The sequence below is a fragment of the Phacochoerus africanus genome, chromosome 10 (assembly GCF_016906955.1).
Source record: "Phacochoerus africanus isolate WHEZ1 chromosome 10, ROS_Pafr_v1, whole genome shotgun sequence".
Lineage (NCBI taxonomy): Eukaryota > Metazoa > Chordata > Mammalia > Artiodactyla > Suidae > Phacochoerus > Phacochoerus africanus.
The window spans coordinates 96,152,043-96,175,648 of NC_062553.1; the positions used below are offsets into that span (position 1 = coordinate 96,152,043).

Consider the following 23,606-nt stretch of genomic DNA (forward strand, 5'->3'; position numbering starts at 1 on the left):
TATGTCATCCTCACTGATGCAGTTCAGCATCATGTCAGTGGTTCAGTACAAGCCCTGCAGTGGTCTCACTCAGTCATCCTCGAAATGTGCTGTTCTGATTTTTCTTTGAATGATGGTTAGATGTTCTGCATGTATCATTCTAAACTACCAAATGCCACACTGTGTTCTTTTGATGTGAGGGATTTTTAAAAATGAGGGCAGTGAAGCCTTTCTCTGCAGGACCCAAAACCTAGAAACTATGAAAAGAAATTAATAAATGACTATGTAAAATTGCAGACTGCTGAAGAAAAAAGTCATAAAGTCAGTGACAAGGTGAAAAAAAATATTTACAACACAAATAACAAAAGGCTAATATCCTAAACACATACAAAGACTGGCTAAATCAACCCCAAAAAGTGCTACAGTACAATAGAGTGAGCAAAGGATAAGACAGATGGCTTTTAAACATTTAAAAAGATCTCCAACTCATTCTCCCCTGTAACACAAATACAGATTTAAACTAATCACATATCATTTTTCACCTGTCAGATCATGAAGTTTGATAATACACTGTGGCACTTTCACACATCATTGATGTAAATGTGTATTAGTACAGCCTCTTTTGGCACCCAGTTTGGCAGTATCTCTCGAAAATTGTAAATGTACATACCTGTGACCCAGCGGTTTTAATAATTTATTCTGCAGGTGGAGGACTTGCACCTGGGCAAGTCTGTGCAAGAAAGCATGTTAAAATAGTAATGGCAGCATTGCCTGTAATTTTAAAAGATTAAAAACCTTCTAAATGCCCATCAGCAGGAAACCATTAAACTATGGAATATGCATACAAGGGAAATTTTGCAGCTATTTAGAGGACTAAAGTAGATTTGATGTGGCACTATTTCTAAGTTAGATCATTTAGCAGAAAAAAATATGAAAAATATGTATAGTGCTTTATCATTTTTTAAATAAAAAGGGGTGAAGAAAATGGGTATATCCTCATTTAGAATATTTCAAGAAATGTACTTGGAGGCTGGAAATAGTGGTTGTATCTGGAGCAGGGCTGTGGAATGAAGGACAGAGATAGGAAAACTGCCTTTATGCTGTATGCTCTTTTGTACTGTTAGACATTTTTCACCATGTGTATGTGTTATCAATTCCATTTAATATTTAAAGATTATTTTCTCATCCCACTTAATGTGATCTACCATCATCTTTTTATTACCAGCCCTGCATGGTGCTGGCTCACACTTAGTTTGTGTTCTAGCGTCTTTTCTAACTAACTTTTACCTAGATGATTTTCATTCATTTGTAAAATATATGTTTTGGAGTTCTAAGTATATCACTGAGCTTTGGAATGTCATATTTGACATGCATATCCCTAGTGAAATGCAAGTGTTTTAAAGTCTCCAGAGTGAGAGAGAAATGAACCCCGAAAGTGATCTCTTACAAGACCCCTTACAATAAGATTATTTTCAGTAATTGCAAGTTGTGATGCATTATACTTTGTATTAGTCTAAGATTTTTCTGTAGAAAAAGTAACTACTTACTGATTGTTTATTTCAATTGCAGCTCAGTGTGATAACAGTGCAGAGAAGAAAAGCAGCCTCCATGATGAATCTGGAAAAAATTTAAAAGTATTCATAACTCACAGAACTTTAGAGTTGGGAAAGCTGTTGAACTAGAAGTGTATTAAAATGGTAAAACCTGCATAGAATGGTTAAGGCTTGTGTCATTTTGCATAAGCATTTTCCATTCTGTCTTGAGGGTTATTGGAAAACAGAACAGTGACAGCTTCCTGTAAGGAAATATAATCCTATATTGAGCTTCAGTGGAGAATAAAGCCAGCTGGGAAGAACTCATTGCCTTCATCAATGTGTCTATTTTTTAATTCCTCCTTTTCCCCTTGGAAGAGCATAATAATTTTCAAACTATGCTAATCATGAGAAAGCGTTTTAAGAAAATGCTGGAATTATAATATTTCAAGTTCCAGGATTTGAGAATTTTACATTTAACTGTTACTTATAACTCATTTTTAAAGTTCCCAATTGTCCATTTTATTATGAACTCACATGTAATAAATTATGCATTTTCTAAAACGATGCTGTCATTTATTTTAATGTATAATTATAGCAATTCATTTTTAACTTACATGATTTTCAGTATTTATCACATACAGATACTTAAGAATTTGGGAAGGTTTTTATTTAGGGGAAAATGGGAAGGTTTTTGTTTTGGATTAGGGGTTTGGGGAAGTTTTTTGTTGCTTATTTGGGGGGGTGGTATTTTTAGCACTGCACCTGCAGCATATGGAAGTTCCCAGGCTAGAGGTCCAATCAGATCTGCAACTGCTGGCCAGCACCACAGCCACACGGGATCCCAGCCTTGTCTATGACTTACATCACAGCTCAAGGCAATGCCAGATCCTTAACCCACTGACCGAGGCCAGGAATGGAACCCGCATCCTCACAGTTACTAGTTGGGTTCATTAACCACTGAGCCACAACAGGAACTCCCGAAGAGGTTTTTTGTTTTGTTTTGTTTTGGCTATTACTTAAAGCAGTGTTAGTCACATGAAATCTTAAGTTCTGAGACTGAATTCTCTGCTCTTAGTTTGAATGCGGTGTACCCTGCTTTCTGGTCACCATTGCAGTAGTCCAGATAAAAGATGATGAGTTAAGTTTGAGGCAACATGAAAACATGCACCGGAATATATTCCACCAGCAGTCAGAAGTTTAGAACTGGTGCCGACAAATTGGGATAGTCATGGGGTCTTTGGCCATGGAGCATGGGGGCTTACCTCGGGGCCTTATGTGACATATGGACTACCTCTTCTCCTCCATTTCTTGGGCTCTACCCCTGGTGATGGCCTTCTTTATCTTCCATCATTACCTTATCCTCCTCCCCACACGGCATCTCTGCTCTTGCTTTGCCATTTGCAGGTTCTTCAGATTACTACTCAGATACCACTGCGTCAGAGAGCCTCAGACTCCAGACTAGTTAGGTCCTCTCGTTGCGTTATTCTTAATATATGCTCTATGTTTTCCTTTATAGCACTTACCAAAATTTGTAATTAACTCTTTTTGAAGTGTTTTTCTTTAATATCATCTCCTCCTTAACAGACTGCAGGCTCCTTGAGAGCAGAACTCATATCTGGAGTTCCCGTCATGGCGCAGTGGTTAACAAATCCGACTAGGAACCATGAGGTTGCGGGTTCGGTCCCTGCCCTTGCTCAGTGGGTTAACGATCCGGCGTTGCCGTGAGCTGTGGTGTAGGTCGCAGACGCGGCTCGGATCCCGCGTTGCTGTGGCTCTGGCGTAGGCTGGTGGCTACAGCTCCGATTTGACCCCTAGCCTAGGAACCTCCATATGCCGTGGGAGCGGCCCAAGAAATAGCAAAAACACACACACAAAAAAAGAGCTCATATCTACTGTTATTCATCACTGTATTCTTAGCACTCAACATGCTTCCTGGCACATGGGAGGTACTCAGTAACTGTTTGTTCAGAAATTGAGAAAGAATCTTTAGGGACTAGACCTTAGAAAATGTCTCAATGATAGAACGAGCTCAGGAAGAAGAGTCATTGATTGAGACTGAATAGGAGCAATGAGACAGAGGCCATAACCAAGAGAACCCAATACGATAAAAACTGGAAAAGGGAGGATATCTGATCTTATAAGCAGGAGGGAGGAAATGGTTGTTAATGTCAAATACAATGATGAGACTAAATAGTACAGGCATGACAGTTAATTGGTAGATAAACACTTAGCTTACTTCTTAAAGGAGTTTTCACTTTGACTCTCTAAATTCCTTCCCGTGTCATTCACAGACTGATTTCTGTGCAATAGGAGTTATGTTCATACTTATATTTATAGAATATAGTTTATTTTAAAAATAGAGGAAGTGTTAGAATTATATCTGACAAGAAGGGTGAGACAGTAGGACAAAGCATTTCAAAAACTAACATTCTAGATAAATGGAATATAAGTATCATTATTATCCTTTTTCAAAAAGAAAATTTAACTTTCCAGATTTATTCCTTCAAGGTGAAATCTTTTAACATAACCACTTTCTCTAAACTTTGGCCATAGGCACCACTCTTTACATTTTAATATCAACTCACCAGTTGGCTATCTTTCTTGAATACTTATTCTTCAGGATAAGAATTAAGTTACTAATATGCAGATAATAGGCCTTTCTGGCCTCTGTTCAGTTTGAACAGACTTACACTATGTTTAGCACCAGAACTAAACATGTATGGTTATTTTAACCCCCGGAAAAGTTTGTTAGCTAATGATTTCTAATGTGAAAATGTAGTGGAGTTTTTGACATTCCTCATATGGGTCAGTCTTGACCTTATTTACACAGACAGTAAGTCTTACTCTGTGAACTTTATTTTAGAAGGCAGGGAAATGAATAGGAATGAGAGAAAAGAGAAAAGAAATGTCCTCTGAATTGAGGACCACGCAGCTAATTTATTATTTATTCATGTTTCTTTATGGTGTCTCCCTGAGGAAGAAAAGCAATATGATTACCTCTTTTTCTCTTTGTATACAAATATGCAAATTGGGGCAGCCAACAATCTTCTAATTTCTCCTCTGGTGTAAGAACAGTGGGAGAACATTAGTAACAATGCAGTCATTCGTTTATTCAGCAAATAGGACTATTTCATAGTTCCAAGTTGGCAAGCCAACTCTCGGACAAACCAAGGAAGAGTGAAAAAACACTTTTAAACCTTTTATTATGAATTCTGTTCTTTAACCATAATGTGTTTTATCAATTTTTCCAAAATAAATCTGTAATCAGCTTTTTTGTAAATCTCTTTATCAAAAGTAATGATTTTTTTTAGTTTACTTAAAAATGTATATATGCATATAGATGTATATACAGAGAGGAGACAGACACTTCAGTACCCCAGTGCTACCCATGAAATCTGTTCCTTACAGATGTGCAGATTTTATGACAATATTAATGTTATTTTTTTTTCTTGCTTTTTAGGGCCACACCCATGGCCTATGGAATTTCCCAGGCTAGGGGTCAAATCGGAGTTGTAGCTGCTGTCCTACACCACAGCCATGGCAATGCTGGATCCTTAACCTACTGAGCAAGGCCAGAGATCGAACCTGTGTCCTCATGGATGCTAGTCAGATTCATTAACTGCTGAGCCATGACAGGAACTCTGACAATATTAATGTTCTTAATATTTATATAGGAAAAAACTAAACAAACATACACATACTTAAGATAACAAAAATCATAGATGGAAAGGTTTTTGTTGTTGTTGTTGTTGTCTCTTTAGAGCCGTACTTGCAGCCTATGGAAGTTCCCAGGCTAGGGGTCAAATCGAAGCTGCAGCTGCAGGACTACACCACAGCCACAGCAACCTGGGATCCGAGCGGAGTCTGGGACCTGCACCACAGCTCATGGCAATGCTGGATCCTTAACCCATTGAGTGAGGCCAGGGATCAAACCTGCATCCTCATGGATACTAGTCAGATTCGTTAGCACTGAGCTACAATGGGAACTCCAGTCAGCCTGTTTTTAACTAGTCTGTATTGTTGCTTCCACACTGTCATAAAAACACGAAAAAATTAGGCATCTGCCTAGCAAAAGTTCATTTATGCTACAACTATCATACTTCTCAGACCTAATCTAGTAATCCTATCCAAGAAAACAAGTTAGATGGATTTCTTCTTAGTAAATCCATGTAGCATCCTAGTAATCCCTGCTCGTTACTTTTACATTTATTTTAAACCTTTTAGTATGGCATTATGGAAGTTCTTGGTCAATATTTTTATCATTTCTTCAAAGAATAAAAAGCCATCAGAGCGTAATGATGTATAAGGAAATCTTTTAGCACTTAGATCTGTGAAGATTAAAAATATGAGAACAGACTCTCATATAAACTGTGGATGAAAGAGATGAGTCTTGTTTTTACAAATAACCAAAAGAATCCATTGGAGAAACTTTTTATGGATCTATAATAACCATGCTGATCTATATTAATAATGTCTATTTATTGCACACCTACCATATGCCAGGCACTGTGCTAGCATTTTGCATTTATTACTTCATATAATCCAACAGCCCTGCTAGGTAGGTATTGCCATTTCTTTTCCAAAGATATGAAAGTACCATAAAAGTTAAACACCTGGCCCCAGGTTCCCACATGGGTGGAAAGTAGCACTGCAGGCTTTCAAACCAGCTCTCTCCAACACCAGGTTCCTCCTGCTGCCAGCATTGCATCCTGAAAGTCTGTGGAATCCATGCTTTTGACGGCTCTCCATTTGCTGACTGTGATTGAGTGGTGACCTCTACAGGTTCTCTGAGTGCCCCAAGACTTAATTCCTCTGGGTCAGAAGGCTTGAACTCACTGTGAACAGCTAGGTGCTCTCATACCATTGCTTCCCACATCCTAGACTTCAGGTAAAGCTTACTAGTGGCCCATTCTTTCCTTTTCCGTTCACGAATTTGTGTTGATAGAAAATGTAGATGCAAAATAGGTTTTGAAAAATGCTTTCACTTTTCATTCATCAACCTTATTTTAATGAGTGTCTTTCTTTGCCTTTTCTGACTCTGCTCTAACCCTAAAAGCCCTTTTGATTATCAATTTATATGCATTAAATAGAAAACTTCCTATGACAACTTCATATCTATTAGGATTTGGTTTTTTTTTTTTTCAAACCTTGAAAAGAAATTGGCTGTAACCTAAAAAGTCAAGTAACTTTAATGAAAAATATAAATCTAAGCAAAGGAAGTTATATAAATTATTGGGTTACCTCTTTTGAAGGTTTCCGGATTTTTTTTTTTTCTTCTGATTGACCTTCTAAAGCTTTCTTTTTTGGAAATTGAAGTATAATTGATGTGCAATATTATATAAGTTAGAAGTGTACAATATAGTGATTTATAATGTTTAGTTACAGTTTATAGTTATTATAAATTCTCCACGTTGTACAATATATCCTCATAGCCTATTTTTATGTAATAGTTTTTACTTCTTAGTCCTCCACTCCTATATTGCTTCTCCCCCCTTCTCTCTCCTCATTGGTTAAGCAGTAATTAGTTTATTCTCTGTATCAGTAAGTCTGCTTCTTTGTTTATTCACAAATTTGTTGTATTTTTTAGATGCCACATGTAAGTGATATCCTACAGTGTTTGTCTTTCTCCTTCTGACTTATTTCACTTAGCATAATGCCCTCCAAGTCTATCCATGTTGTTGCAAATGAGTTTCATTCTTTTTTATGGCTGAGTACTATACCGTTTATATTTTCTTTATGATGCTTAGGTTGTTTCTATGTCTTAGCTATTGTAAATGCTGCTATGAACATTGGAGTTCAAACCAAGAACTCTATAGTTCAAATAGTTTTTGTCTTTTCCAGATATATTCCTAGAAGTGAGATTGCTGGATCACTTAATAACTCTAGTTTTTTGAGGAACTTCCATACTGTTTTCCACAGTATGGAATTTACATTGCCACCAACAGTGTACAAGAGTTTCCTTTTCTCCACATCTTTGCCAAATTTGTTGTGTTCTTTTTGATGACAGCCATTCTGACAGGTATGAGATGATATTTCATTGTGGTTTTGGTTTGCATTTGATTAGTGATATTAAGCATCTTTTCAGGTATCAGTTGGCCATCTGCATTTCTTCTTTGGAAAACTGTCTATTCAGGTCTTCTGCCCATTTTTTAATCAGGTTTTTTTTTTTCTTTGATGTTGAATTAATTGGGCTCTTTACATATTTTGGATATTATCCCCTTATTGGTCGTATCATTTGCAAATATTTTCTCCAAATCAGTAGGTTGTCTTTTTGTTTTGCAATGGTATCCTTTGCTGTGCAGAAGCTTTTAAAATTTATTTTTTCCTTTTTTTTTTTATTTCCCCAATACAATTTTTTTTCTACTTGTACATCATGGTGACCCAGTTACATGTACATGTACACATTAGGTCCCATTTGTTTATTTTAATTTCCTTTGTTTTAGGAGACAAGCCCCCCAAAATATTGACAGATTTCTCTAATAGGTGGTGATAGTTTCACAAAAAAATCATAAATATGTTTAAATTGTGTTTAGTAGTCATAAAGTGGTTGATATATAATATTGTATGATTTCCTATGTCAAAATAAGCATGGTATTTTAAAGCAAAGTCTTTAAAAAGTAGTTACTCACTTTGAGTATTGGGACTAGTTGAGGCAAAGATCTGACCCACAAGCATTTGATATGAGAAAGAAGCTCAGACAACTCAAACAATGAGGCTGGAGCAGAGGCAAAATAAGCGAGGAAAAAAAGGAAGGGGAGTTCCCATTGTGACGCAGTGGAAACGAATCCAACTAGTATCCATGAGGATGCAGGTTCGATCCCTGGCCTTGATCAGTGGGTTGGGGATCTGGCATTGTCATGAGCTGTGGTGTAGGTCACAGACACAGCTCAGATCCCAAGTTGCTATGGCTGTGTATGGTGTAGGTCAGTAACTACAGCTTCCATTTGACCCCTAGCCTAGGAACTTCCATATGCTGAGGGTGCAGCCCTAAAAACCACACAAAAAAAGGAAGGCAACTTTGAGGCTGCTATATTGGGGAGGGAAGCACCAGAGAAAAAGATTCGCTTCATGACGAAATTGTTTCATTCTGCTAACAGTCTGGAAATTAGAACCATCAGCCAGATTAATGGGTAAAATAAACATAACTAACCCATAATTATAACTGTACTACTTAAAACTCAGCTATATATAAACCAAGTAGTAGAGTATCAGGATATACTATGGAGTTCCCGTCGTGGCGCAGTGGTTAACGAATCCTACTAGGAACCATGAGGTTGCAGGTTCGAGCCCTGCCCTTGCTCAGTGGGTTAACGATCCGGCGTTGCCGAGAGCTGTGGTGTAGGTTGCAGACGAGGCTCAGATCCCGCGTTGCTGTGGCTCTGGCATAGGCCAGTGGCTACAGCTCCGATTCGACCCCTAGCCTGGGAACCTCCATATGCCCCAGTAGCAGCCCAAGAAATAGCAAAAAGACAAAAAAAAAAAAAAAGGATATACTAGAGATACATTAGGATTTACAGTACACATTATTTTTTATCTTTGCTATTTAATTTGGCATTGCTTAACCTACTTGTTAAAAGTTAACCAGGTTTGTTGTACTTTATATCACAGAAATACTGATTTGAAAGTTTTGCATAGCATCAAAGTCTCAAGACACTAGTCGTCATCACAGATTCATCATCAATAAATGTGTAAAAAATGGTTTTTTTGTTTAAAACAATAATAATGAAAAGATAGGAGTTCCCATTGTGGCTCAGCAGTAACAAACCCAACCAGGATCCATGAAGGTGCCGATTCACAATCCCTGGTGGGCTGTGGTGTAGGTCACAGACACAGCTCAGATCCCACATTGCTGTGGCTGTCGCATATATGGATATATTACTATACTGTTCATTATCCATTAGGTTATGTTCATAGTCATTCAACCAGTACATTAACATAACATTTTAAGCCAAGATCATTCACTTTATAGAAATTCATTGAACCAAATGAAGTTCACGTGTATAATCCTCAGTATACTCAAAAAAAAACACATGAACTACTTTATGTAAACTTTTTTTTTTACATTCTGAGAGGCAGTAGGGTCCAGGGGCCTCAATCACAGCCTGGCTAGGAGTGATTCCCAGCTCTACCACCTATCTGACCTTGAGCAATTTCTTAATTTGTGTCTCAGTTTCCTTGTCTGTAAATAAATAACAGTGCCTACCTAACATGCTGTTTTAAACAAATTAATATGCATAAAACACACAGCAGTACTTTTGCCATCTGATAAGCCCTTCGTAATCATCTACATAAGTCTGGAGGTTCTCTGAAGACCGGAATGACAAAGTCAGTTTTTATTGTAGAAGTTATCACTATGGAGATGGCATTGGCAAGGCTCCAGCTAACTGAGAGGGATTAATTTCAGCAAGACTTGAATCAAGGAAACCAGATAAGAGATTGCTGCAATAATCCAGGCAAGAAATGAGGAGGCTTGAACTATACGCTAAGTGGTAGTAGGACTGAAAGAAGACAGTAACTCTGAAGAGATGTCATAGACCCAGATCCCATTTGGCTGAAGGAATCAAAGAAATAGGGACTCATAAAGCACTCCCAGGTTCCAAGCTTGGATGGCATTCTCTTAAGGCAGGATATAGAAAAGGATGAATTCCAAAATTCTGAAGTACCTGCATACATCCAAGAGGAAATGCCCAACAAGCCGCCTGAGAGGAACTCAGGAAAACCTAGATGGCAGCAACATCAAACTCAGCAGCCTAGGGAATGTTGAAGTCAAAGAAGCAGTTAACGGATTTGCTTTTACCCTCTTTTTTAATCAAAGGTCTATTCTGCCCAGACTGGAACGCATCATCTAATGCAGTTCTGAGCATTGAAGGGAAATCATATTGAAGATTTCACCCTTGAAGTTAATTGCGAAGTTTGCCGCAGATGGCTAATGAGTCAAAGGTAGAAACCGTTTTCTAAGTGATCTGGGTAAAAACATGAACAGGAGTCCCTGGTGCCACATTTCCCATCACATGTTGCAGAATTGCCAGCAGCAGCCCTTCCTTTGGCTCCTGGGGACTTAATTTCCCTGGAGAACTATTGTGGTTATTCAACTTTAAGACCTTGTAGGAAGAATCACAGTTATGTCTCTCTGGGGTCTTACTCAGAGCAAGCAACATGGAAGTAAATAGTCACTAAGGAGAAACAGGGAGAAATAAACAACCTTTTAGCCAAATGTATGAACAATTCATGTTTTAAAAAAAAAAAAAAGCACTGGCCAAATTTTTACAAAAATTGTAAACTAGGTACCACTACCCTGTTGTGGCTCCTGTTCATCACAATCTACATGAGAATATGTAATCCTCACTACTTTTGCTGTTCCCAACAAAGAAAGGTACATTGATTGCATTACAGCAAATGTCTGCCTGCAGTGGTTGAACAGACTGTTTCAGGCAGGGAAAACCAGAAATAGAACTAACCCCTTGGTCCAGTTCTGCCAATGCCTCATGCTGCAATTTTGGACTTGCCTTCTTTGTAAAATGCGAATTTCTCTTTTTTGCCCTAATGTTCCAGAACCCTGTGGTCAAAAGAATGAATTTAATGAAACAGCCCTTAGAAAAAGTATTTTTAAGAGCCTTACAAATGCAGTCTCTCTGTCATTCAGGAATAACATTTTGCTTCAGAAGGCTCATCAATGCTGGAGAAATCAGTGTCTCACTCCTACTCATAAGAATAGTGTACTACATGCTTTATATGAGATGTTCTATGAACTTGCTCTAAATAGCACAGCAACCCCAGGAAGATAGCAGGGTGTCACTCTCTCTTTACAGAAGGGAAAATGGAGGCTTATAAAGGTTATATGATTTGGCAAAGGTCACATGGCTGGCAGACTATAGAGTTTAGCTATTAAAACCCGGTCTCCCCAACCCTAAAGTCTAAGATGTTTAAACTGTTTGTTTTCAAATCTAAAATTGGATTCTGGAAAGAACTCCAGGCAGAGAACACTAAAATCCAACCATTATTATTTATCAGGGTCTTACCATCAAAGTTGAGCCAGAAGGCAGCCCAGTGAATCTGTGCTCTTCCAGTCCTGTCATGTTCCCTGCAAAACTGTTGAGAGTCAACACACACCATTCATGGAAGCAGTCATATACATACATGGCTAAGTCATGTTCATATAAATACTTAGCAAAAGCAGATTCCAAAAGACACTTAAAAATGTATTGCAAAATGTACAGCATTTATTCACATACAGACAAAAAGGCACAAATTCTACTAAATAGTTCAACAGAAAAATACAGCTGTCCTCAACTAGTTTTATAAATACTTTCAAAAAGGGGGTAGAAATAAATACAGGATTGGGTCATGTAATATAAAATAGTCATCTCTACATATACTTTGTTTAATTCTGATTTTTAACTCTTCATGCACCTTTTTTTTTCAATTTTAGCTGAATGGACACCAAGCTAGGCACATAGTGAAAAAATCCTCTGTACAAGGTTACAAATGTAATGACAAGTTTGTCCATTTCAAAATAATTAAGATTTGTACACAACACATATAACCCTTCATTTAGATTTTGTTATAACCTAACAAATGACATTCCAGGCAACTTTACAGAAGTTTAACTAGCCTACATTTTGACATAATACATTGATCATAATCAAAGATATTTCTTGGTCAGGATGCACAAGGAAAGATAAAGCTATTTAAAAAAAAAAAAAAAGAAAGAAGAAAAGAGCAAATGGTTCCATCCTCAGAGTGCAAGTGGGCAGATTGGGCGAGTTGCCACTCATGGCCCACCTCATACAGAGTTCCCAGCAGGATGAGAAACTAACTTACAAAGCTATAGTTACACTGTCAGAGAAACCATGCTCCATATCATTTGCATTTCAAAGCAGGAATAAAAAGTGTGGGCTTTTTGTTTTTGTGGGTTTTTTTTTATTTTTTTGTTTTGTTTTGTTTTGTTTTTTGGTTCAGCATAACTTGGAACATTTGAAAGCTTTTCAACCTAAATGTGGGGAAAAAACAGGTAAGGCATTTTTTTTTTTTTTTTTTGCACAAAACTAGCATTCCTAATAGTGCAAATGAATCTGGTACCTCTTATAATGGTGAGAGGTCATATACTTACTAGAATTTAGATTTTCTTTCTATGGCTTGACAAATTATCCCTCTATATATTCTACTCTCACCCAGAACTGTTGCTGCAGTCAAAAGATAACTAAATAGAGTTCACCTTCTTCTGTATCCATCAAAAAGTTTTTGCTCATATGCAAAAAATCTGATTTTTAAATTATGAGTGAATGTAAAGCTTGGATTCATAAGAAGCTTCTAATATTGTAGCAACAGTTTATCTGGACAACAGTCTCTCAAAATGAGCCCCATAGCTCAAAAATATCAATCTAAAAACCTGGGTCATTCTTTCCCCTCCCCTGAATTAGCTATTAAAATGTATTGGAAAAGTTAAGACTTGGTTTGAAAATGTCATACATACAATGGGGGTGTATCAGATCTACTATTTGATCATCTGATAAAACTTGCATAGCAAGATGGAATTCAATAATAAGCCTCTTTCCTTGTTGACAATCATCTGGAAGACTTGAAAGTTAACTACAGAACTCAAAACATTATTCTTTAAGTATCAGAATGTCCCTGCCACATGGAAACAGATGTATAAGTGAATCAGGAATCTGAATACTGATATTAACAAACTAAGGGGTAATTTAAGGGAAGTTGGGCTTGTTCCAAGCGCCCATAATTCTAAATCTCATTGCTATTTAAACTTTCCTCCTTTTAAGTTTGATTCACAACTACATTGAATTCCAAAGAAAATTAACAGGACCTTAACACTATCCACTGTCTTAATACATAATGCACCACAGTGAGTGCAAAAAACAGAACATTGTACTCAAATTTAATGCTAAATTTATTATTGCTGATAACTTACTAGTTATTGCCATTTGCAATTAGAAAGTCCAAGTTACAAATTAGAGCTTAGAACTCTTGACTCCAGAAAACTTATTACACTTCAATCTCTTTCCTGTATAACCTTGGTCAATGGTAAGAGGTTATCACAACTTATTGCCTTTCTATTGTTTTTTAAATATAACCTATTTGACTTTTTTTTTCTTTTTTTTTCTTTTTTTCCTTTTTTTTTTTTTTTTTTAAGGAATCCGTTCATGTTGGAAGGCCGGATTCCCTGACACTAGTGGTTGGCTCTGGGAAGTATGAGTCACCAGAGTCTAGAAGTTCATTGCTTGAACTTGAATAGCCATTGTATTGTTGGAAGCCAGATGGCCAGGTATTATTGCCAATGGCTAGGGAAATCCCAAGCTCACCCAAAAGGCAATGGCAAGGGAAGAGGGAGGTCAAGAGGACTGGTAAAAATGGGACCCAAACTACCCTTTCTCACAGGTGTAACTTCTCAGTGGCTTCACTTTCCACCAGTCCTATATCCACAGTACATTCAAGGGCTTCCAGAAGCAGGACCTTGCTTACTGGTCTCCAAGCTCCAGCAGCTCTACCTTGTCCCTTCAGACCTTTCATTAATGACCTTTTTTTAAAATTTTCTCTTCCCCATCTGCTATATATACACACATGAATTCCTTAGAGTTACTGAAGCTTCAGAGCTACTGCCTATATACTATAATGCAACAAAAACAGCCTTGTGGGCCAAAGTATAAATATGATTTCAAGATCCACCACAGTCCTAGAAAGTAAGTTATATGGGCTATTAAATGATATGTGAGAGTTTCTCAAGAACCATATCTGATTCCATATATTCAGGTAATCAAGAATTTGTGCTTTGGGAAGAACATAGGGCAATAAAAACTCATAAGGCTTATTTAAGCCTTGCTCTCTTTAGAAACTTATTTCATTCTTATTTTAGTGTTTAATTCAGCCTCTAGTCTTGGCAGTGTCTTACAGTTACAATCTACTCTTGTGTTTCCTTAACAAGTTGCAAATAACACACACTTCTCACAACAATGATTTATAAATGACTCTGAAAAAAAATCAATCTGAATTGCAAGTAAATGTGTTTGTGTAGCTCAGGAGTGATGGGTTTCTGCTCAACCCCATGTCAGAGCTCTCAGTCTACTGGATGACAAACCTGCAGTTCTCCCACGCCATCTGTTTCATCAAGAGGCTAAAATGCTTCTCCTGATAATGTCTGTCCTCCTGTTGATAGTGCTGCTGGCATGTATACATTTCTTTTCTGATGCCTCACTCTCTGAGTCACTCATTTCTACATCAGGGACATACCCGTCATTCTCATTGTCAGATTTCAATTTGCTTTTTGCCCTTTCCTTGGCTGGAATTCGGCCTAAGCCCAAGTAGGGGTAGTCTGAGTGCTGGTGGCAGGCCCCCTCGTGGGCCTCTCCCTGCTGCTGCCGTTCCCCCTTCTTTGGAATCCGGAATCCTCCCCAGTTTTTCACTGGGCTGGCAGGTGTTGTAGGCACTTTGACTGCAGTCTGGTTAGAGTTTACTTTGATGAGGGAGCCGTTGCACTTGGGCACCATCTCCTTCCTTGTGCCCAGTGCTGACTGCCCCGCTCCAGGGGAAGTGGCAGCTCTGGTGTTGTCCAGATGCCTCTGGGACACATCTGTGGACCTGAGAGGCTTGTGACTCTGTTTAAAAGGTCTGTCCTTTAAGTCTCCCTTACTGAGATCACAATGCAAACGATGGTCTCTTCTGTTCCCATGGTCGGGCCTCACCACACCATTTTTCTGTTGTGCTGATATAAGACGCGCTTCTGCAAAGGTCTTTTCAAAACTCAGAAAGCCCTCTGGGGCCATCCCTTCCCTCCTACTGCATAGGTCAGGCTGCTTCAGCAGGGTTTTGCCTTCACTCCCAGCACTGTTCTGCAATGGATCTCGTTTATGGGGTTTTTTCAGCGAGTGAACCAAGGAAGTACCCATTTGCTTCCTGAAGAATGCAGAATGCCACTTCAAATCCTCTATCTTGGGAGCATCAGGGCCCACAGAAGGACTGTTAAACAAAAGTATGTTTTCCAGTGACGAGGAGGAGCAGGAAGAAGAAGGCACACCTATGAACATAAAACCACAAATAAAGAAAAATTAGAGCAGAAGCATATCCAGAATAAAATTCTAGCCCCTTAGCGTGGCCTATTAATGCACACTTCCCATCTCACAGTGCAACATATAAACCACCCTGTCTGTAAAAATAAAGACACTACCTACCTTACAATCTGCATACTCAATTCAATATGCTCTATATTTTCTAAAACAGCTTAAGTTCCCGTAATTTTTCACAAAACATCTTTTCAAGGAATACATTTTCTTTCAAACAAATTAACTGATCTGATTTTCAAATGGGAGTCACAGCAGAATCCATCCGGGTCAAGCACTGCCTCCATCCTCCACCCTCATGGGGCAGCACCTGCCTTGCCTACAGCCTGGGAGCACAACCACAAGGGCTTTGAAGTTGCTTTCTCCAAATTATCTACACCCTCACTGGGCGTTATCCTATGATGAGGATAAATACACATAAATTGTGAAGGAAGGTACTTAAAATCATTTTTGATAAAGAGTAAATTTTTAAAGTTTATATGGAAAACTCATTTGTGCAATTCAACTGAATTTTCATCCAACACAAGCTCAATTGGTGTTTTTCAAACATTTTTGATGCAAATGACAGAACTAAATTTCACAGTGTAACCCAGTAAAAACTCACTTTTCATGCAATCATATTAGCCTTCATATCTCATATGCACTGACACTTGCCACCCTGTTTCACTCATTTTAATGCTGGTGATGACTTGTTAAATTCATCTCACAACCTGCTAATAAACTGTAAGCCATCAGTTTGAAAAATATGGGGTGAATTCAAAACATACTGGAATTCATCATGAGACCCACATACCTGCAAAATTCTCCAGATCATCTTCAGAGAACAGTTTTCATGTTCTCTATCTCCCATGAGTAATGAACCACCAGAAAAATAAGGTTTTGTTTGCCCCATAGCAGCAGGAAGGAGCCTGGGTAAATTAGTATTGAGCAGACACAGACACACTAGTTGTTTAGCTCACAACTCTAACCGTAAAATCATCATGACCAAGCGGGGGGGAGTGGGGGGGAAATACCAATCTGCTTTCTCCATAATCAAATGTAGGGTCAACCTTCACACCACACCTATATTTCTTTACTCAGTCATCTGCTATGGGAAAACAGAGGTCAGAGGGACTAACATTTTCTGAACTCTGATACCTGTCTCCTTGACTTGGATCCATGTCTGTGAAGAGCCTCTAACTCATGACTCCCATTAGCACTGTCTCCACTGAGGACGCTTATCCAGCAGAACAGCCCTGCCCAGTCTCAGGATCATGTGACAATTTAAACCATGGGCCCTAGTGGCACACTGAAGTCATGGCCATCTGCACTGACTCACTTGGCATCATCTCTCTGACAGGCAGATCAACATGAGGCACAAATGAGAACACAACTGAAGATGTAGAACTGGAAAAAGAAAAAAAGGCATCCCATTCCACTTTGTTCCCTGGGGGCAATTCATAAGAAGAGTCCCATTGCTTTCAACCCATCATCCCTAGTACAGTTCATTCCTCAAGAAGGCTGGAACAGCAGCCAGACTTCTGAACACAGATCTGCATTTCAGCTCTGTTACACAAAACACTTCCTAACCACTTACCCAAGCTGAAACCTTAGCCATGAAATGCAAAAAAAAAAAAAAATCTGTCTGCAACATCCATGAAAAATGACTCAAGTGAAACCAGATGAAAATGTTCTTTATGGCTTATTTTTATAGGTAAGCACTCATTACCTAAGAACTTTTAACAAGAGCCACAGAAAGCTCTCCAATGGCAAAGCTCCTAGGCAAGAGTAGCTCGGCCTCTGCTGCTGCAGGCTGGCTGATGGTGCTAGACCACAAAGGCAAGGGAGAAAACAAGTCCCATTTATTTGCATTCAAGTAGGAAAAAATGAAGATTAAGTTCATTTTAAAGAAGTCTGAATCAAAATGTTTTTTTACTTTTATGATACTCAGAAAAAAACTAAACTCTGAAATCTAGCTGATAATATAAGCTTGATACAAATCTAGCTGATAATATAAGCTTGATACATCTGGAAAATGTTTACTCTGGGGAAGGAAATTTCTAGGATAATATTATTAATAAATTTTAATGCTATCAAAACAACGTAGGAGTTCTGTTGTGGCTCCGTGGTTAATGAACCCGACTAGTATCCATGAAGGCTCAGGTTCGATCCCTGGCCTCGCTCCGTGGGTTAAGGGTCTGGTGTTGCCGTGAGCTGTGGTGTAGGGCCTCAGATGCGGCTCAGATCTGGTGTTGCTGTGGATGTGACATAGGCCAAAGGCTACAGTTCCTATTGGACCCTTAGCCTGGAAACCTCCATATGCCACAGGTATGGCCCTAAAAAGACAAAAGATTAAAAAAAAAAAAAAGTAACATTTCAAGAATATCATTTAAACATAAGCTTTTATCTCTGTTTGGGTTGACCAGTTTACCTCCTGTCACATCTATCTGGTTAATTTTAAGTAAACCAGAATTTGGATTTCAACATAATAGGTTATAACAACTTCTTGGTTTTATTGTATCTGTTTCACAATAATATGCAGACAAGAAGCCACAGAAACAGAAAAAAGAGCAAGCCGGTTGACTCTACAAGGCAAGCAGTGCAGATGCTTCGGCTATAACTTCAAAGACCAGCAGACTTGAGCTGTCCTAAGACCTACCTGCTCTCAAGTCACCGTTCACCTGAGCCACATTCAACAGACAGACCTCCTCCTCCTCCTCCTCCTCTGAAATCTTAATATGCCTGCTTTCTGGGGCTTCTGATCACAGAATGTTACTGCTGAAAAGCACTTCGGAGGCCAGGACTCTGGACAAACCTCTTTCACAGATCAACAGTCCCAGAGAGGTTAAACAACTTGCCCAACTGTGCACTTGATCTCAGAGTCAATGAAGTGTTCGCCAGAGAGGAGGAAGTCCAGTATCTTAGTTTTCTTTTTCTCTTTGCCAGATCAGTGTAATTTAGATGGCACTAAATAAATACTGTGTGCTGAATCTCAAAAATATTCAAAATTCCAACCATACCCCCCCAAAGAAAATCACTGTGAATGTCATCTAAACATGGATATGTGTAAGTACATAGTCTTAAGATAAATTTACCATGTTACAGGAGGTCCAGAAGCTAGAATCATTCAGACTTGTTCCATATCCCCTTGATACTTAACATTTATCAAGTGCTTTGCAATCTAAGTTACTCTTTCATTTGGGTCTCACAACAGTTCCCAGGAAGTAAAGGCCAGGAAAACTTAAGACCTGCTTGTGTTTGGCCTGTAAGTAGAGAATATAGGACTTGGCCCATGAGGCCAAATTCACAGCCCTCTCCCCTAGACTGTGATGCCTCAGGTGCCTATAGACTTTCTTCAAAAACAAAAGCCTGTGCTGCTTTGACTCTTCCATGGGAAAAAAAGAAAATTAAAGAAACTAGCATTTTTTCTTCCTTAACAGCGTGTTAAGGATTACAAACCCCTGCCCTATTGACCTACCAGGGCTTAATGCATACCTGAAACTCTTTCTTGCTCCAAAAGCTTAGTGTAAAGATTGAATATCTGTTCCTGGACTTTGCACACAGATCGTTTAATCTTTTCCCTGCGGGTCACCATGTAAGTGAGGTTCCGAACCTAGAACGTAGAGAATAAAGATTCTAAGTAAGCAATACATTATAACAGTACTTTGGTGTTTTTGTTTGTTTTTTGTTTTTCCCACCTGAGAGAAAAATGTCCTACTAGGTCCCTGACTGACATTTCAAGTCAAAATATAAACATTTAACCTGTAACCTCCCTTTGGGATGCCAACAAGTATTCTGCACACACCCCTCAGGGTGGGCAGCAACAGCACAGACGAGACTGTGGGAGGAAGCCCTGCCCCTGCTCCACACCCCGGAGGCTCATCCTGGCAAAGAGACGCCCATCGGTATCCAGGTCCAGACTCGCTACTCTTGCCAAAGGACTGCTTACCACCCTTCAGTATCTTCATCCCATGAGTTCTTTTGTCAAAGGTTTTAGAGCAGTTCAGAAGCCACCTCTGCTGCACTTTATCCAATATCTTCGGAAGACAGAACTAGGTAAGCACAGGGTCAAGAGCCATGAGAGGGAGGAGTCCCGCACAAAGAGACGTCTCTGCACAGGGCCCACTAGAAGACCAAGTGGTCACCAAGAATCCAAGTAAGCTTCTGTCAGCTGGTCACTTAACTCTGAATTACCTTGGAACATACAGGTAGCTAATGTGTTCTTATAGAGCATGAACACCTAGGGAACATCCTTCTTGCTTCGCCATTGATTTGCTATGTCAACATCTCAAGGCCAGCTCTCCGTATCACCACTTGAAAAACTGATACTGTTCACTTCCTGATTCATTTGTCAGTAACTGTAAAGTCACCCAAGCTCCACTATGCACCTGATGTGCAACCACCAGGGATCTGCAAACACAGGCTCTTTAACCAATACTAACTAACCAACGCTTAAATTTGTTCTCCATTTTCAAAGCCCCTGTAATCAGAATCAAAATGTAATGACTTAGTCAATAAACCCCCTTAAATCTTTCAGTCTTAAAGCCTATTGAGAAACCTGAAGAGGTTCCATGGGCCTGAAAACAAATGTCAAATGCAACAAACCAGATACATTTAAATCTTTCTTCAGGAAGATATGGGTAAGACCTCCCTTCCAAGCTCAGTCTGAAGACTGAAAAAAGTGACTGTGTCCCCTCTGCACCTACACTGGAGGCATGACTGCACACTTGTAATGCTTAGGCAATGCCTTTCCCTGCCTCCTTCCTCCAAATGGAAGCAGTTCACTAACCTTGTTTTTGGCAGCAAGGGTGGCAATGCAAAACTCTGCATTTTGGCTTTATGTACAGACACTTCCCCTAAAGAAGCCTGAACAATGCCTGCTGTTCTTCCCCAGTTGTGTTCAAGTCTCCTTTGCAAGAGGACATGAAGTTTTAAGAGGAACAGAGCAGCTGGCTTTCACATTTGCATTTTATACATTTGGGGTTATTTCCAGGCCTAAGACAGGAACCTCAAGCTAGGCTTCTCCTGACCCTAACTAATGCACTGTTTATGTAGGATCTTCCTAATACTTCTTGGTAAAAATAAAAACTATCTTAAAATTTAAAAATTTAGAAGAAAATCACTCTTCCTATCTCAAATATTGTTTCGGTGTCATTAACCTTGGTTAAAGTACACTCTTTCTCTGATGGCCTCAAACCCCTAACCCAAAGGACACACCCCTAGGTGTGTCCTTTTATAAGAATTCTGACCAGTGTGGGGGATGGAAGTGGCTGACACACTGTTCTCTTTACAAATATGTTCCACCCAGAGGAGATTAAGAGTAGAAGTTCAAAAAGAGGAAAGGGCCTAGATCCTTATCACAGACTCAAAACTACTGAAAAACAAATACAATTTCTACATTAAGACAGGGCATCCAACTTGTGGAAATAGGAAATAGAAACAAATTCTCTGAAACCCTAGGAGTGGACAAGGTTACTCTCCTCTTCAAGTCAGATGTATGACAGAGGTACATCTTTCTTAAAATTAATAGTCAATGCAAATATAAAATACCGAAGCCAGAGAACCTGAACTTGGTATATTATTCAAATTTCATTTTAGTGTCTTCAACCACGTCCCCCAGGAAAGCTTTCCACCCTGGCTGCTGGGTGGGAAAATCTCATTTCCATGCCCCATGATCTCTGATAGAAGACATCTAACTATGACCCCAAAAAGCAAAGGCTGGAGTTTTCAATGGTGTTCCAAACCAGCCCCTGACCAACCCAGGTCTGGGTGACCACATTTAGAATATTGAGTGCCTGAAACCTTAGCTCCCTTAGGCGTAAAACACCCCTCAAAGGGCAATTTCCATCAGCAGCCCCTGCATGGATTGCTGAACTGAGGCTCTCTCCTCCAAACTCAGCCTGCTGGGCCTTCCTGCACATCACCAGACCTAACCTCCTCCCGCTTTCATCTTCCAGTTTCCAGTGAGGTGTTATCCAAAACAACCAGTTCTCAGCTGCACTCTCATACCATGTTAAACCCGAGTCAGGTCAGGCTTTGCCCAAAAGCAGTGGTTCCTAAACAAACATGTGGGGGATCTAAAACACAGAATGCTAGCTCCAAACCCCAGAGTTTCTGGGGTTAGAAGTGGGGGGTCCAAAAATTTGCGTTTCTATTAAGTTTCTAGGTCTTCCTGCTGTTGGTTGAGGACCATGATGCTGAGAACTACTGCCCTCAAGAACCCAACTATGATCCCAAGGACTTTCCCTGAATCCCAAACACTTTGCAACACTAAAGTTTAACATGCCTTTTATCTGGGGTCAACTACAGCCTCTGTCAGCCTTTCAAAAGTGACCATTCCAATGAATGTAGAGCCAGACAGTCCCCCAGGACCCAGCCCCCTTCAGGGCCCCTGCAGAAGTGCAGAGGTAGTGTGTTTTTTTCTGAGCAAGTACTCATTTGCTGAACTCCTGTCGACTGCATCCTTTAGAAGACAATCTTCAGGGGAAAGGAGTCCCACCAGCGTGAAGTGGCAGCTGTGGGAACTAGGGAACTTGACATGGCACCTGCCACATATCGGCAACAATGTCTGCAGGTTCTCAAACCCTCCTGAATCCATTCTTGTCATCTAACTTTCTGATCCAGAACTGGAACCCAGGTGTGCAAAACGCCCCAAGGTGTCTATTTGCAGGAAAGAGCAACTACCATCATCATCCTCAGAGTTGTTTGCGTTTCCAAAGAAGGCTACTCACTTGTCAGTTAGGAAGTGACCACTTGCCTTGACCACAGTCCTGCAATTAACCTGCTCTGAAATGCTAGTGTGTGAAGTAGGCAGGACTGTACCTTACTTGAAAAACAAAGCAGTAATTTATTATTTGTTCTTTTTGTCACCCCTTCCCCGATGAGCCTTTTGCCTGATACACTTCTTGTTTATGGTTACAAGTAACTGTGCGCTCTCTGGGGTGCGGCCAAGATTTTCATTTTTTAAAGCCACCACCATCACAGGCTTCATGGCAACTTTTGGAAAATACATTTTTCATTATAATAAGCGCATTTTAAACTGACACTAAATGCCCTAAAATCTCTTAGGTTCTTTAATAAAGTAAATGTTAAGTAATGCCACACACACAAAAATCCTGATTTATTCCCTGTTTCTCGTACATCAATGACATCATTCTACTTAAAAAGCAACAGTGATGACAAAAAAAAAAAATGTTTAGAATTATAAGTGTATGTTAATCTGAGTAACTTAAGTACAGAAAAGAGTTAGTATACCACAAGCATTTTCTACACTTTTATTTTGTGGTGATTATGAGACAAACACAGTCCAAACATTAGACTTCTTGTCCCCCCTCCTGAGGCCTATCTGACTCCAAAGCTCATGCACCCCAAGTACAGCAGTTGTCGAGCTGGGATAAGGCTTCTCACCAGGATTCCAGTTTATCCTTCTGAATCCTTCTCATCTCTAACAAAAAAGCTACACATACATGTGGTTGAGAGGCAAGGGCTTCTTTACAATCACCACCAGGGGGGGCACGGGAGCACAAGAGCCTCACACACCCACCCTTTCCACCTGGCCTCCACCTGGATCTTAATTTGGGGCTGAAAGGGGCAGCACAAGAAGCCTATATTGTCACTTATTAAAAGCATCTCTTCTAAAGAAGACTCACAAATAACCTCCCTGCTGTGCCTTCTCTACCAGGGCAGTAGCGGTGCCTGTGACAGCTGGATCTTTTGGTTCAATATTGCTTCCATGCATCCCTGTTCTTTGCCTGCACTCTCCTTTCAAATCATCTCTGAGTCAGATTCTCTCCCAGGCAGGTGAATCACTACTTGCTAATAAGTTAGGTGCTTGGGGGAGATGCATTAACTGTTTCAGGCCCCTTGAGTGCCTTTCAGGGCAGGCTGCTTCAAGCCAGAAGCCTCAGTCCATCTCTTGTACACTAATGAACTTAAATCCGGCTGTCCCAGTCAGGGGAGCTGACGCAGAAGGCGCTCGAAGACACAGCCCCAATTAGCAAGGCTCAGTCAGAAACTACCTACAGGGAACAGGAGGCCCTGGGGT

The 23,606-nt window shown here is 39.6% G+C and overlaps 2 protein-coding genes and 1 long non-coding RNA gene across 11 annotated transcripts in view; 2 read left to right on the forward strand and 1 right to left on the reverse strand.

The window, feature by feature from the left end:
- The window catches only part of SCLT1 (sodium channel and clathrin linker 1), a 256,137-nt gene extending 248,753 nt beyond the window's left edge, over positions 1-7,384 (forward strand). For 2 of the 4 annotated variants that reach the window (XM_047798620.1, XM_047798621.1), the window contains exon 21: positions 1,549-1,838. In XM_047798620.1, the coding sequence (XP_047654576.1) occupies positions 1,549-1,611 (63 nt within the window). In that variant the 3' untranslated portion in view covers positions 1,612-1,838. Of the gene's footprint in view, positions 1-1,548; positions 1,839-6,197; positions 6,476-7,355 lie in introns of those variants that run through there. The other 2 variants (XR_007137479.1, XM_047798622.1) reach the window with 2 other exon arrangements.
- Positions 7,385-7,504: 120 nt separating this feature from the next.
- LOC125110364 (uncharacterized) lies at positions 7,505-19,217 on the forward strand. Its single transcript, XR_007130583.1, has 3 exons — positions 7,505-7,533; positions 10,330-10,454; positions 18,105-19,217. It is a non-coding gene; the product is annotated as an uncharacterized LOC125110364 (long non-coding RNA).
- The window catches only part of JADE1 (jade family PHD finger 1), an 87,190-nt gene continuing 75,298 nt past the window's right edge, over positions 11,715-23,606 (reverse strand). For all 6 annotated transcript variants that reach the window (XM_047751661.1, XM_047751663.1, XM_047751665.1 and 3 more), the window contains 2 exons: positions 19,058-19,175; positions 11,715-15,540 (listed from right to left, as the gene is read on the reverse strand). In XM_047751661.1, the coding sequence (XP_047607617.1) occupies positions 14,633-15,540; positions 19,058-19,175 (1,026 nt within the window). In that variant the 3' untranslated portion in view covers positions 11,715-14,632. The remainder of the gene's footprint in view (positions 15,541-19,057; positions 19,176-23,606) is intronic.